General features: G+C 44.4%; 1 protein-coding gene across 11 annotated transcripts in view; it reads left to right on the top strand.

Annotated features, from left to right (window-relative positions):
• Positions 1 to 15,036, top strand: part of MTUS2 (microtubule associated scaffold protein 2) — a 271,445-nt gene that overhangs the window by 251,489 nt on the left and 4,920 nt on the right. For all 11 annotated transcript variants that reach the window (XM_072930341.1, XM_072930338.1, XM_030274713.4 and 8 more), the window contains 6 exons: positions 2,086 to 2,300; positions 5,769 to 5,874; positions 7,602 to 7,675; positions 9,157 to 9,255; positions 9,595 to 9,714; positions 12,048 to 12,145. In XM_072930341.1, the coding sequence (XP_072786442.1) occupies positions 2,086 to 2,300; positions 5,769 to 5,874; positions 7,602 to 7,675; positions 9,157 to 9,255; positions 9,595 to 9,714; positions 12,048 to 12,145 (712 nt within the window). The remainder of the gene's footprint in view (positions 1 to 2,085; positions 2,301 to 5,768; positions 5,875 to 7,601; positions 7,676 to 9,156; positions 9,256 to 9,594; positions 9,715 to 12,047; positions 12,146 to 15,036) is intronic.

The raw sequence follows: 15,036 nt of genomic DNA, 5'->3' as shown, positions 1-15,036 counted from the left end.
TTCCAGCAGGGCAGTCTCTCCCACCCTGGTTTCTGCTCCCCAGGCAGCATAGCTGCAGACCCTTGGGTTCCACAGGTGTTGCCTTCTGCTATGTCTGTCCCAGGAGAGCTAGGCCCAAAGGTCCCTCTCCCTGCTGAGAAGATTCAGTTTTCCCTTAACACTTCAGGCCCCAGCCTCATTTGTCTTAGCCTGAGACATGGTATGGATCACTCCTTCTCATTAGAGGTGTTCTCCTTTGGTATAAAATTGCAAAACTTAATTTTGTGAAACACCCAGTGTTTTAAAACTGTGATCAGCAGAATGTGAAATTGTATAGGGCAAATTGCCTCATTTTCTGCCTCCAGTATCATTGTTGAGTGTATGGGGAACACGCCATGCAAGCTCACTTTTCCTACTTTCCTCTTCCCTCCATTTTGCACCTGCATCAGGGTCTGAATTGTGAAGAATCTTGTATTTCAGATTGCAGGATGTGTTTCAGATGGACTTTCTGTTGGTTAGAGCACATAGTTTCATTTCCAAGCCCTCCCTGTGTGCTCAGTAATCACATTAGAGAGGCTGGAGAGAGATGGGGTTCATTACATCTCCTATTTAAAGCTTGAGTAAGTTTGAATTCTACTGAAGGCAGAGCCACAGGCACAACCCCTCCTGCTCTGGGATCACTTTACATGCCAAAGATAATAAAAAAGAAAAAGGCAAGAGAGAGAGTTTAGAGCTATAATCCATACTGCCAGGAGACAAGACATTCCAGCTAATGTGCTATTCCATTCTGGATGTAGGGCAAGTGGGAAAGCTTCCTGTGTGCTGCCACTGAGGTGCTAAACTCACTGGTTCACTCTCTTTCCATAAGGAGCAGACAGCTTTACAGGGACAGAGTCCCTCACAGTGCTCCAGAAAATATCAGGATCAGAACAGGAACCCAGCAATGCTCATCTGTCTGGACATACTGACCAAGTCTGGTGTCCAGTAAGTGTGGAAGCAGAGCTCTAAACAAAGTGAAAAATAGCTATGTGGGGAAGGGAATGGTTAGTTTGGGTGGCAAACTACCTTGGCATGGGTGCACCCAACATAAGCTGTGGGGACAGCACTGGTAACTTGGACAAATTGTTGCTATCCTGTGAAAAATGAGCACAGTCTGACACCGGAGTAGAAAGAGGCAGGAAGATAAAGATATTGAACAAATATGTTGTCAGAGGATAAATATGGGTTTGAAGTATTCAGCAGGGACACAGCTGCTCCCAGTCCTCTGACTTGCAGTGCCATACTGGCACATGCATTTTGAAAGGCAAGGGAAGGAAAAATATTCAGTCAGTTTTTTTCAAAACTTCATCATCTTTCTAAATCAGCTATGGGTCTAAATCAGAAAGAAGATCTAGCAGTGCCATTAGAAGCCCATTTCTCCTTCTTTGGTATTCTGAATGTTATGGCCATTATGATTTTAATCACTTCTTACCTGTTAGATCTTTACAAGTGAGCAAACTTGCTCTGTTCGTGTACTTGGCTTATCTTGTCCAGCTTGCATCTAGTCTTCAATAGCTGGATTTTTTTTTTTAAACAATAGTTGTTCTTTAACAAAGCAAAAGGCTGAGGACACAGTGTTTGTGACATTGTTTTCCTGGGACCTGGGGGACAATAAAGGTGAGTAACCAAATGGAGAAATTGACTGATTTTCCTTGATAGAACTGTTGGAAAACAGTGGTGTGAATTCTGACACATAGTCACTGAGTTAGTTCACTAGAGAAAAAATTTCACACTTTCTGATTGCTTTCAGTATCAGCCTTTCATTGTACTCTCTGATACTATGAAACACACAAGATAATGGTTTGAATACAAAAATATTTTAAGCAAGTGTGCATTAATGGACTTGAATGGTCCTTGCTGGAGCTGGAAACAGATTTATGGGATGAGCAGCTTTGAACAGCTCGAAAATGGGATGTGTGAGATACAAATCCTTCTGGTCAAGTGGTCAGTCATATCCCTTGTATAACAGAGTGGGAGAGAAGCACCAAGCTCATTGCTCTATTAACAGGGCCAATGCCACTGCTTGGTCCTGGACAGTGTGAGGAGTGTGTGGTCTTGTCTCCACAGACCTCAACACAGCGAGATGGAAGAAGCTCCTGAGTGAGAAGGAGGAGCTGGAGAGGCGCTTTGAGGAGGAGGGGAAGCAGCTCCGCAGGCAGCAGCAGGAGGAGATGCAGGCGTTGGAGCAGCGGCTGCAGGAGGAGTACAAAGCCAAGAAGGAGAGCCTGCAGGAGCAGCACAGGCTGCAGCTGGAACAAGCCAAATTGCAACATCAGGATCAGGTCAGTCTCCACCTGATGCCTTTGAAGAGTAGTCCATTCTAGTACTGATTGGGTTCAGGTAATGAAATACATTGAACACTGCAACATGAAGACACTGGTAATGAGTTATGAGTGGAAAAATGTAATACTGAATATCATTACTGCTCTTTCTCCCTATTAGTTCCACTACTTTTTCTACACACTAGTCTATTACATTGCCATGTCTTGTCTTCACATGCTGATGTTTTACAATAAAAATATTAAGATTAGCTCTGCTGCCCATACATACTTGCTTCTCAACCGACCTATTTTAGTCAATTTATGACTAAAACCAAGGGTTCTAAGAACCTGCTCCACACAGGTAAGGCCAGCAGAGCCAGCCCATTGTTATTTGCTAGCTAAAGGGCAACACAGTGAAGTGATAGCAACCATGCAACACATGTTGCCTAAGCATCAAGCATGTGATGCATTCCAGGTGCCCTGATTGCTGCCCCACCACTCAGTCTAATCTCTTGGATTGTACATCCCAAGTGTTTCTCCTTGCTTTGCTCTCCATGTGTGGACAAGAATATTCTCACAAACAGCTACTTTTGTCTGGTTTTGTCAGAACAAACACTGTAACTCAATGCTACTGGGCTGTTTTGTCCTGGACAAACTACCTATTTCTGTCAATGAACTGATTTCTAAGAAAGATAGCACTTTCTTTAGGAAGTGCTATCAAATAGGTCTTAATGTTCTAAATCAGGTTTTAAAAAATATTTCTTGGTAAAATGTTAGAACTTGTGCTGAGCCACGTCTTTTGGTTCTCATTTCAGTTTACACAAGTTGGTTTTCTTGGGATGCCCTTCTGCTTTTCTTTCTGATATGAAAGAGGGTTTGTGTTCCCAAAAGCCATGACAATTTTTTTCCTTGCACTGTGTCAGTGTGTCAGTCTGCCTGGTAGAAGATGTTGGCTCAAGCTGCAAAGGTTTACCTCTGCTGGATCACCTGACATCAGCATTTGTGAAGGAATTTGTTAATTTTTTGCTGAAATAGCTTATAGCTTAGCCCTGCTACTCTTTGAAATGTTTCTGCGCGCTCTCAAGACCACAAGAACAGATGCTGATTCTTCTCCTCTCAAGCTGATCAGTGCAAGAAAACTGTTCAAAGTCATTGTAGGACTTGACTAAAAGTATGATTATTCTTCTTATGTTTTCATCTGTTGTGATTCTATTAATCATCACAGAGGAGCAGTGGAAACACATACTTCCCTCTGTGGGGCAAATAGTTCTTGGTTTGCTCCAGAGCTGTGTGTTCCCTGATTATTGAAAATAACACAAACATTCCTCTCCATTGCTTTGAAAGTGCTTCTGCGACCCTAGTATCTCAGAGTTTCAGCCCACATTTTCAATTCTTACTCCAGTTAGCATGATGAGTTTTAGCAGGTTTTCCCTTTGAATTCCTCCTCTGATGTATACCCATCCTGTGTAGAGCTCTCTTGGACCATTGGAAGCTGACAGACCATGATGGAAAGCTGTTCACTGATGTTTCTTGGCCAAGGAAATGGAGCTCTTGCACTGCATATGAGAAAAGCCTTGTGCTTGAGCTGCCTATCTGTGTGAGGGGGATTTGAATTTGCATTCTTGAAGGCAATAACAACAGCAAAATCCTTCTGACCATGGATCTGCATGTATTTCTGTAGTCATAAATCTAATTTGGAAGATACTCATCACACGTTCATGGTTTCCAGTCACAGCTTAAACTTCCATGCTGTGTTGCTTCAGTCACCACTTAGTTCACTATGAGGTAGCTGTTACTTGTTTGGAGACACAGTTCCTGTGTCAGGTTTTGGAGGCTCAGCTGTCTCTGAGGAGGTAGCAGAGCGTGAGAGCCAAACTCCTCACAAAATGATCTTGTGTGCCAGTGCATTCTTACATCTGCTTGCAGCTAAAGGCAGAGTAAAGGCTGTGATCTGTCTTGCCAGTGTTTCTCACTTGAGATGCTCAGCTCAAGCTGTTTTGCCCAGCAGTTTACTGAACTTCTCCCACTAGATCTCCTCTTGTTTTTACTTTATTAAGCCTTAAAAATCCCACCTGAGGTACTTTCCATAGCCAGAAATAAACATGACTTGTGTTAAGTGGGGTGATCAAGCTTACAGAGTAAGTTATTAGAATGCAAGAGAGCTGCTTCCCAGTGCCAAGTTGACTATCTGCCATGAAAAACTGCAGACAGGACGTCACACTGGAAGATTAAAGAGAGCCTTTTGGGATGTGGATATGAAACACAGAAGGCAGCAAAATCCCTACAAATAATTTGGGGCATATTTAATTGACTTTGTAGATAAATAAATTGTCGGGGATGGTGGCAGCAAGAGGAGAACCCTTCACCCTCTGAGGGTGTGAGCATTGAGGATAATCATTCCAGGAGGTGCTGTTGAGTTGAGAAGAAATTAGAGTACGAATAAAGCCTCAAGCAAGGGCAAGGTAAAGAACAGGGTAATGCTCATGTGGCTTCAGCTTACAGACATCATATACAAGGACATTGTGCTCTGGGAAAAGCCAGGTGATAGTCCTCACCCCATTAGCAGCCCTTTGAGTCATCTGCCCTCCACCTTTCTCAACTCTGTCATGCAATACATCAGCAGACTGAGTCCCCATTATTTTGCAGTTTTTCACCACTGGGTTATCTCCCACATTATTATGAAAATTAGTCTGGATAATTTTAAATTCCATGTTAAATGCCCAGCTTTCATTCTAAGAGCATGTTTTCTCCAACATGGTTGGAAATTTGGCTTCTGGTGAGTTACCTAATACATATATTTGACAACTAAAAGCAGTGAAATTACATTTATTCCAGTCAAGGCAAACTTAGCTGCAGTAAACTTCTACCATTATTTACATAACTGTGAGCAAATAAAGTTGTTTAGAGTCAAGTCACTTAGCCATGAACAGAACAGCTGTTTCACTGTAAATGTGAAATAGTTTGATCCTCTGCCTTGCCAGATATCACAGATAATATTGTGTTAAATGTAGGGTATAAAATCACCGTGGTTACAAACCCCAGAAAATCAAATTGATGCATTGCATTCAAAAAGTGCTCTGGATCACTGACTCAATCTTGATCAGATTTCTTATTGTAGTTCCTTTAATGATTCATATCAAAAGACCATCATCAGGGATCTCACTTTGCATTTAGCCGAGTCTAGTAACAAACAATGTACTGAAGGAGTCCCAAACCCATTGGGCGCTCTGGAACACAGGCTGCCCACAGCCCTCTTCCAGATGCACTCCTCATTCCCATGATGGCTGTGGGCTGTGTGGTCATAATTATAATGTAAATTAAGGGAATGTTGAGACTTTTGAACATTTAATAAACAGCATCTCCACCTAAGGGCTTTTTGACCTTTTGCTTTCTTATGTACCTCTTCATCACCATTAAGTTAAAAGAACAAAAACACCATCAGCAGTGACTAACCATGAGTTCATGTCTGTGCTCACTGTTGCTGAACAGGTGGAAGATCTCACAGCTGTACATGAAGCTGCAGTGTCACAGCTGGAAAATAACCACATAGTGGCCATTACAGTACTGCAAGATGAGAATGACTGCAAGATTCAAGGTAAACCAAAGACAACTCAACAGCTACACAGCTGCTCCAGAGCAGGAATTGATGCTGTAGTGACACTGTGCTTCTTCCTCCAGAGCAGATTACACAGAAATTTTGTGTTGGTCTAGTGCTTTCATGCTTTCAGATTCATGCTAGGGCAGAGGGAGAGATGTCTGCAGTCTACAGCATCTAACTTTGACCTGAGATTATCTGAGGGAGTCTCTGGGTCAAAGATAAGGCTTTCTCTGTGTGTTGCTGAAAATAGAATCCAAATTCCACATCACTTCTCAACATGCTTTTTCAAGAGCCTAATCCTCAGATGCTCTGAAGGATAGAGCTCTTGAGATATCCCTGAATTTAGTGCTCAAATACCCACAGGTGCTTCTAAAAACAGCTTCCAAAATGTCATTATTTTTAGTAGCAAACGTCTTGCCATGCTGAGTAGACCAAAGCCTCTCTCTGGTGCAAATTTGCACCTTAGCACTGTTACCTTTATTTTGTGTTAGCTTGGCCACAGGATTGATGCTGCAGACAGAGCTCTTCCCTCCCTATCAGTTCAGTGTCTAAACATATGCCTTTGTGCATGCTTTAGCTGACATTTAACACTAATCTGTACAATCTCCCTATTTTTTCATACATTTTAAATATCTCTAGTAGATTTTCCCACATTTCCAAGACCAAGCTATATTGCTTAGCTCTGCATTGTGTCAATTAGAGACACGGTCCAGAGCATAACATGAACTGAGGAACAGTCTATTCTCCTCTCTCATGGGCAGAGAAGGTATCTAGCATAGCATTTGTAAATTCTTGCTTGAGGATATTCTTTTATCTCCATTTTTTTTTTAGTATTTTTCGATGATAAAGTTCAGATGCAGTTCATCAAGGGTCTGGTGGCCAAAGTTTGTTCTCCCTGCTCCTGGTGCGGGTGTGAAATGCCCTCCTGTGTCTGGACAAGGCACTGCAGCCGCTGCGGGCCACTGCGCTGTGCCCCGCACTGGAGCGATGTGCCGCACCTCGCTGCTGGGACTGGCTGCTGAGCTGGGCTTAGAGGGCAGAACCCATGGCCTTGGCAGGGAAAACACCAAAACCACAATGCCCATATACTAGCTGTTACTACTGCACTGAATGATGATTTGATTCCATTGCTTTAGAGATTGAACATTATATCACTTTGTCTATTACACTATTGGTTATTAGTATGCCCAGGGTGAGTTATTCTAGCAGAAAAGCCTTTAATCAAGTTTTTTGTCTTCTCCATCTCACTACTGGAATAAATCTCTTAGCTCATCTATCACAGCTTGGGGAGAAGTGCTGTCATTTGTATTTTTGCATCTCAGATGGTGGCCCTCCTCTCTAACCCTCCAAAGAAATTGCAACCCGAGCTTTTAAATTTATCCAATTTTATCCTTTAATCTAGGGATTCTCACTCTGAACTAGTAAATGGCCCATTGTCAGGCTAACCCTTTTCAGATCAGAGTGCCTGGGAGCTGAGAATTCTGAGCAGTTCTGAAAAATCAGAATCTGGTCACATAGAAACAGAGGTATCTGCAAACAGTGAAAGATCAGGAAGCTGATGTTCAGAACAATTTACCTAAGGTCACAGAACATATTGCTACCAGTTTCCTATTCCATGTCCTAAAACTGCATCCGAAATAGCACTTGGCTCATGGCATGTGTGCTCTCAGACCCTGGTTTGCTGGACTTCACTCAATAATGTCATATCTGTGTAACTTCCCCAGAACTGAATACTGCTCACAAACTGGAAAAGGCACAACTAGAGGAGACTTTTGAAAAGCTGCGTCTGTCACTCCAGGTTAGCAGTTTCTTTATTTCCCACCCTGCAATGGTGCTGGGGAGCAGCTGATGGGACAGCCCTGGACACGCTGCCCACTGCCAGCACACCAGGCTCTTGCCTCTCACCAGCTCTAGTATCTCTTGTGCTCTGCCTGTCCAAACTGAGATAGGGTAGCAAATCCTGGGGATTTTCCCTCCCCCTGGGCTGGTTCACAAGAAAGAGAAAACTTAAAGGGACTTAAAGGCATCTGGATAAAGAAAGAAGTGTCTTTTTGACCCTGCTATCTTCTGGCAAACTTGAGCTCTTCCCTGCTTATTGGGGAGGACTCTAGTACCTGCAGTGGCTGTGAGCATCACCTTGTCTGCATGGTACTCACCAGCTGGCACCCCCAGGGCTCAGAAATGGTGACATCTCCCTGCCTGGCCCTGTGCCTTTGTCTGTGCTTTAATGTCCTCCCTGCTGCCTGAATGTGGGAAGCCGGTCCCACGCTGTAGACACATCTCCAGTCCCACCGGAGGGCAGTGCAGTCCCTGATGTGGGCTGCCCCAGGGCCGGCCCTGCTGGGCAGGCCAGGCTGTGCGTGGCCAGGGTCGGCCCTGCACATCGCAGTTCCCACATCCCACTGTTTAACACCAAGTCAAAATCGTCTAATCCTTCTAAAAACTCCCTGCTGTTCTCACTCCCTAGATGAAGAAATCTCAAGGAGTGGAGGGCAGAACTGCACCCCTGTGACACAAGCTAAGGTTGGAAATGTGTGAACAAGTAAAGATGCCAGAGCAATTAATGCAAGCCCTGTTTGATTTCACAGGCAGAGATGAATTACAATTTTTAAACGCCCTGACTAGCACATATTGTTGCACTGCTGCGACAGCTCGAGGCATGTCAGCAGTTTTGCAATAAGGGCTGATGTAATGTTCCAGACAAGAAATCACAACTGTGAAAGATAAAAATACCATCTTCACAGCAACTGTGGATTTTACAGGTGTTCTATAGACAGAAATGCCTCTGATGGTAACAGAAATATGATTGCTTAAAATAACATGTTGTTCCCATGTATAGCTCTGAGATGAAATGAGGATCATTTAAATTCCACACTACTAACTCATCACTGCTTGTTATCATGTTAGCAGCTCAGAAAGGGGAAGGGAACAGGTATCTCCTGGCCTCATTTGGACTCTAAGGACCACATAAATTCATGTGATATAAATGCCAGCTCTTCCAAGGAAGGACATGTCTGTTCTCATCCAGCACAAGGTGATGGGGTGATTTAGCATCAGCCACAGGTGTTACAGCGATTTTGTGATTCCCTGAGGCTTATCAAATACCCCTTCTATGTTCAAGTGGCCTGACATAAAAAAATATCACCTTACAGGGGTGTCTAGGCCTTATTTAGCTCCCCTGATAAACCACTGCCTGGTTTGGCAGTGCAGACTGACTGGTACGAATGTGAGTGCGCTGATAACACAGCTGATGTGTTAATTGGTGTGTTTCCCCCCCAGGACCAGATAGACACCCTCACTTTCCAGAATCAATCTCTTAAGGCCAAAGCAGACCGGTTTGAAGAGGCTCTGAAGAAAAACACTGAGGAACAGCTGAAGGTAGATGACAACTCTAACTCTACAGGCATCGAGATACTTGTTTCTAAGTATTACACATCACCTGATTCAATGAAGAGCAATTGAATCCTCACTCCAGGGGCAGGGGGCAGGTCCCAGCTGAGATCCTGAATATTGAGCTCTGAGGAAGAGTCACGAATCTTAGCCAAAGGGGTGTCAAGAAGAAAAAATCGGGGGTCAAATAGGTGGCAGAGGACCAGGTGCAGGTAGTTTTTACACCACTGATTCTCCTAAACCACAGGGTTACATGGAAGAATCTCTGTCTTATGGCTGAAGGTGTCTGTATGGCTGACATACCCAAATCCCTGATATATTTCCTAGATTGTGCGAGCTCCGTATCTACACTTAGAAAAAGATTTGAAGAGCTTAAAACATGTTCTGGAAATGAAGAACCTCCAGATTCACCAGCAGGAGAAGATGATTATGGAGCTGGAAAAACAGGTGAGTTGTCATTTTTCCTACAGAGGAGACATCACAGAGGTAATAAAGAAGTTTGGTTACAGCAGATGAACTTAAGAGAGGTGGATACCCACATGAGGTTGGGACAAAACACAGTCGAAGAGGTTCACATCCATCAATCTGGATTGCTTCTTCATACAGTACCTGCTCAGCGTGTTAGGTTACACAGCAAGGTGAGTGGTGGAGGAAGAATGGAGGAAAGGGAAATCTGTGGTAGTCCAGGGTACACCAGCCTGCACCATATGCCCCTACAGGAATCAGGTAGCCTTTTAGGGCTGGAGAGGGCACATGGGGAAAGACTGAGCTATGGTGTGTCTTGCTGCTGCTCCTGCAGGCATTTAGGGAGCCATGTGTGGATTAGCAATACTCAGCAAGCAGTCCCTAGCAAGGCTTACTCTAGAAGAGGTCTCTCCAGTCCTCCAGTAATGATTTTCTGAAGGCAATTTTCTCTTCCTTTGCTTGTGGGATGCCCTGATGAAGAACTCCCCAGTTCACCATCAATTACATTTTTTGTGGGAAAGGGGATTCATTTTGTACAGCACAACCTGCAGTGACAGTAAAATACAGTGTGGTGACAGAATGAGGCAATACCTCAGCTGGGAGCTGTGGCAGCTGGTTCAGCACAGCATTCAGCAAGATTTGTTTCCATTTACAGGGAAATTTGAGAACTCTGGTGATTATTTTGCTGAACAGATGCTTTAGTAAGTGGATGCAGAGAAAAGTGCCTCTCTGCAACTGAGGCTTATTATCTCTGCTCCTTCCAACGTGCTACTCTTGGAGCTAAGCCAGGATTTGGAAACACTGGGGGGGAAAAAATTCCCAAACAACAGGCTATATAATTCGTGGTCCTTTAGCTGCTTTTGCTCATTAACCACATACAAGTGCACAGTCCTGTTCCTGCCCTTTATCACAGTAAAACAATGGGTCTGCTGCAGCCCAAAGGCACAACTGCTTTCCATTTCAAGGTACACCTTTGTAAGTGCCAGAACACCTACAGGACATCTCCAAATACTCTGATGCCTAACAAGGGAGCAAGAGGGCTTTTCAAACACAGGGTCAGCCTTGGCTCCTTGGCAGCTGAAAGGGAAATGAAGGTGGCATAGCTACTACTTGTGAAAACTGTTGAAGAAACAGAGAGAGAGCCCGTGATGGTGATTCCTGTCTCAGAACAATTCAAAACAGGGCCAGAATCCATGTGCTGTTCTAACAAAATAAACTGGGACAAACCGAAATATCTGAGAATCAGGAGTATCCTTTACAATTACCTGCACAGACTGAAAAACTCAACCTAAAACTGATGTCTCCACCATTAAGTGCGAGTTATTGCTATCCCCAGTGCACAATATTTTGGATCTTTATAAAAGGTTGAAAAATTCAATAACCAAGCTCACACAGAGATAAGGTTACCCTGTGCTATCTTATTTTCTTTCAGCAGTGTTGAATTCAGCAAAATTTTCAGCTGGAAAAACAAGGACTAAGGTGATAAAGTATGTCAAATTCAAAGCTTGGGGCAAACAGGGTACCTGAGGCTGTGGAACATGCCTGTAAAAATCTTACCAATACACTGCTACTGATGTCCTCAAACTCTGCCCTTGAACTGTGCTGAATAAAAGCTACCTGTGGTTGGGAGAGGATTAATTTCAATTAATTACAGCTTAAAGTTAAATGTCTGGTTTCAGCCTGTCATTTAAGCTGACATTTTCAGCAGCAGTGAGAAGAGTCTTCAGAGGTCAGCCCACCTCATGAGAATGCAGCAGTGCTCTAAGGCTGCTGCTGGGTATCATCTGCCCTGGTGGGTGACTCTTGCCTCTGCATAACTGAGGAATCATAACTGTGGAGGCTGCTTGTCATACTTAATGTCTGGAAGATGTACATCATCCCATCTTGCACTCCTCCTTCATCACTAGACTGACCACTTATACCACAGTGGTGGACAACTTTCCATGCTGGGTGCTCCTCAAGAGTCACCAGCACTTTCTCCAATGTCTGGTAATGCTGGCTCCTTGGGGGACTAAAGTTGTGGAGCACCACTGGAGAAAACATCTATTTGCACTGAATAAAACTATGACCACCTCCTCCTCCTCATGCTCAGTTATAAGTAAGGGCTGGTTCTGCTCTGCCCCTGCTCAGTGCTCTGCTGATGGCCCCAGGTACTTCAGCAGTTTGATGTGGTAGTGTGAGTCAGCTGCTGTCAAGAAAACCACCTCCACCTATCCTCAAGTTTTAGAAGTTGCTCCACAGGTTAATATAGAACAAATTATCTTGGATCAGGTGCCGAGTGTTCTTCAGATTTAACAAACCTTCTTTTACTGCAGGTTGAAAAAAATTTAAAGCTGGAAGAAAAAATCACCATGCTGCAACAGCAGAATGAAGAACTCAGAGCCAGGATTGAGCAAAATACTGTCATAACAAGGTTTGTGCTGGTATTTGCAATCTGTCTGAGCTTGAAAAGAGGCCCCAGGTTTTACTTGTCCAAGGATGACACATATTTCAGAAACTTATTTCCCCCTGAAAATTATTCTGCTCTGCTTGTCTTATTAAAAAATATTTTTATATTGAAGTTTGCTTCCTTTAACATAAGGAAGGCCATGTATCTGTCTATGCATTTCCATGATTTTGACATGCTGCTGAGAACAAACTTGCCATGGGTTCTGATTTCAATATCATGCCCTGAGACCTCTTAGTCAGTGGGTAATGAGGAAGCAAAATGGAAAAATCTTGGGAAAGACATCCTAAGGATGTCATTTTTACCCAGGCAGGATTAACCTTTGGCAGGTTTTTTCATCAGCACTGCCTTTTTGCAACCTTGTCACAATGGGACAAGGGTGACAAGGCTCCTTGTTGGGTGACATAAAGAGCAGGGTAGGATAGTCCCTGCCCCAGAGAGTTTATGTCATGCTGTAAGGCTGGAGAACACAGCTGGAGCCAGGGAGAAGGGGTGCCAGAAGGGGAAACTAGAACTGATCTCGTCCCAGCACTGCAGCTACCTAGCTGTCATGGCATCCAGAAATTATGCCACTGGCCAAAAATTTAATTTTTAGTCGATTTTTTAAACTGTCAGTGTCTCATCTCTGATTTTAATTTTTGTCTTTCTCATGCCTTATTTCTTAATGACTCAGCCTTTTGAAATTGTCTTCAGTGTAGATATTCTAACATTCAGATCAGGGTGAGAATTATGTTTTCTCTCATCCAATTGTAAATACCTGAAGTACACGTTTCACTGTATGATGTGGGTGTCTACAGCATTTCTGTCCTGGGGGAGAAAAACTGGGTATTTTTAAGGTCTGGTTCACCAGACCAGTTTGAGATGCCTGCTTTTGGGCTGGATGAATTGTGGCCTGGAAGTGGCAGTCTCTCTCCACGCCTGACAGCAGCCAGGTGCCTGGTCCAGCGCCTGGCATCTCTGCATTGCAGCTCCCTGTCTCTGGCTGGGTGAACAGCCCCCTCCCTCCACTCTCTGCTGGCATCCACCTGCAGGACTCCGCTTGTTGCCTGCAACTGCATCGGTACTGCTTTCAAAAACACCTTTTAGGAGAAATTCTGAATTCGAAGTCAGCCTGGGAAGTCAACTTCAAGGAGAATAATTTTCAACAAGTAACTCTTTGGGGACAGCTGTGGGGCAGCTACATGGACAAGCCAGGGCTTTAAAGTTGGAGTTACTAAAGCATGCATTTTCCCAGCAGCAGTCACCACTCTGACCGCTGATTTCTATTGTACTGGCACTGCCTGGGCAGCACAGCGTGAATGAGCTCAGGGAGCTGCCCTGGATTAGAGCTATTTCTGCCAGCTTGCAGTCTGGGTGCCCAAGCAGCTGTGGCAGCCCAGCAGCAGTGAGAGGAAAAAGGGGAAACACCAAAGCCAGTCTCTGCAGCACCGTCAGGAGGGGGTCCTAGAGGCACTGGGATGTGACGGGTACACCACAGATATATTCCCAATTAAGGACAAGGGCAGGTAAAAAGGGAAGGACAAGAGCCTTTCAGGTAGATCATGACCCAGTTTTGTATGCGAGAGCTCCACAGAGCCCCTGCTGGGACTTCCCCAAGAACTTGAATAAATCATCTGATCTCCCAGCACTTCAGATCCTCCCTCCAAATCAACCATCATTTTTTTTTGGTCCCTTGGACTGGGGATGTATGAAGAAAGATAGTTTCAAATACCCAAGAGATCAAGGTGACTGCTAGCCACTGCTCACTCCACATTTCAGAACTTTCAGGGCTAGAAGAAAGAGACACATTCTTGATTATCTGAGCTACATTTCTCTAGGAAACAAGGCTAAAAAAGCAAAAATTCTTTAAAAATGTCTTTTAAACAAAGTCAGAAATACCAACCCCACCCTCTCACAGACTTCTGGTGAGTGGACCAGCAGTCCATAACATCTGCTACAGCCTTCAGGCTACACCCAGAAAAGCATTTGTTTTATATGCATCCAAAATCCACACCCAGCTGCTGCTGAACACTGAAAACACCTAGGGGAAGGTTGGGTCCCTCCCTGTTCATTCCTATAAAACTCTAAATTGCCAGTAAATCAGGTTAGGTGCCTGCCCAGAGCTGCCACAGGTTGATCACAGGAGGAGCTGGCTCTTGCCCAAGCGTAGTGGGGCTGCAGAAGCCTGGTGCTCCTGCACGCATCCTTTGGGACATAGGTGTTGTCAGCACATGCCCAAAACACATCTCCATCAGGTCCCACAGTCTACTTGCCCTGCCCCATTTGTTTCAAAACCAGTCACCTGGCTGATGAGTGCAGACCCACTAAGGCTGTGGTGCCCATAGGAGATTTCCATGCCCGGCTCCAAAAAAGCCATGAAGTTACTGGGCACTTTGGGGAGAACAGCTCCCTGATCATTACTGGTGAAGTTTCTCTAGTGTTGCAGTCAGGAATAGAGGCTATTTTGGGACCAAGGAGGAAGGAGCTGGAGAAGGACCCATAACCTCATGACCTTTTATGGAGTAAAAGGAAAGCCTAAAGCTGAGCTGCGTCCTACATCAGGACATCAGCTGAAATTCAGAGCATGGAAAGGCCAGACTGCTTTTCCTTTGCATATCGTAGCAGCAAGCTGAAAAATTATGGATGCACCTGCTGTCAACCCTCTTTATACTTTGACACTCCACAAGGCCAGGGAGAAGGGCTGGGGCCCATCCCACCATGGGTGCATCTGGAAGCAGAACCAGACACTGGGGGAAAGCTATGACTTTTAGAAATTACTTTCTCACCCATCAGTGAAGAGATCTGGAGATAACTGTGCCACAGCTTTGGCAGCTCAGCCCTAGGGGCAGGGGTGGCTGCATGAATGCCACCATCTTTGA

This window comes from Taeniopygia guttata, chromosome 1 (genome assembly GCF_048771995.1).
Source record: "Taeniopygia guttata chromosome 1, bTaeGut7.mat, whole genome shotgun sequence".
NCBI classification, from domain to species: domain Eukaryota; kingdom Metazoa; phylum Chordata; class Aves; order Passeriformes; family Estrildidae; genus Taeniopygia; species Taeniopygia guttata.
The sequence above is the reverse complement of the archived record's forward strand: the minus strand, read 5'-3'. Positions and strand labels throughout refer to the sequence as shown.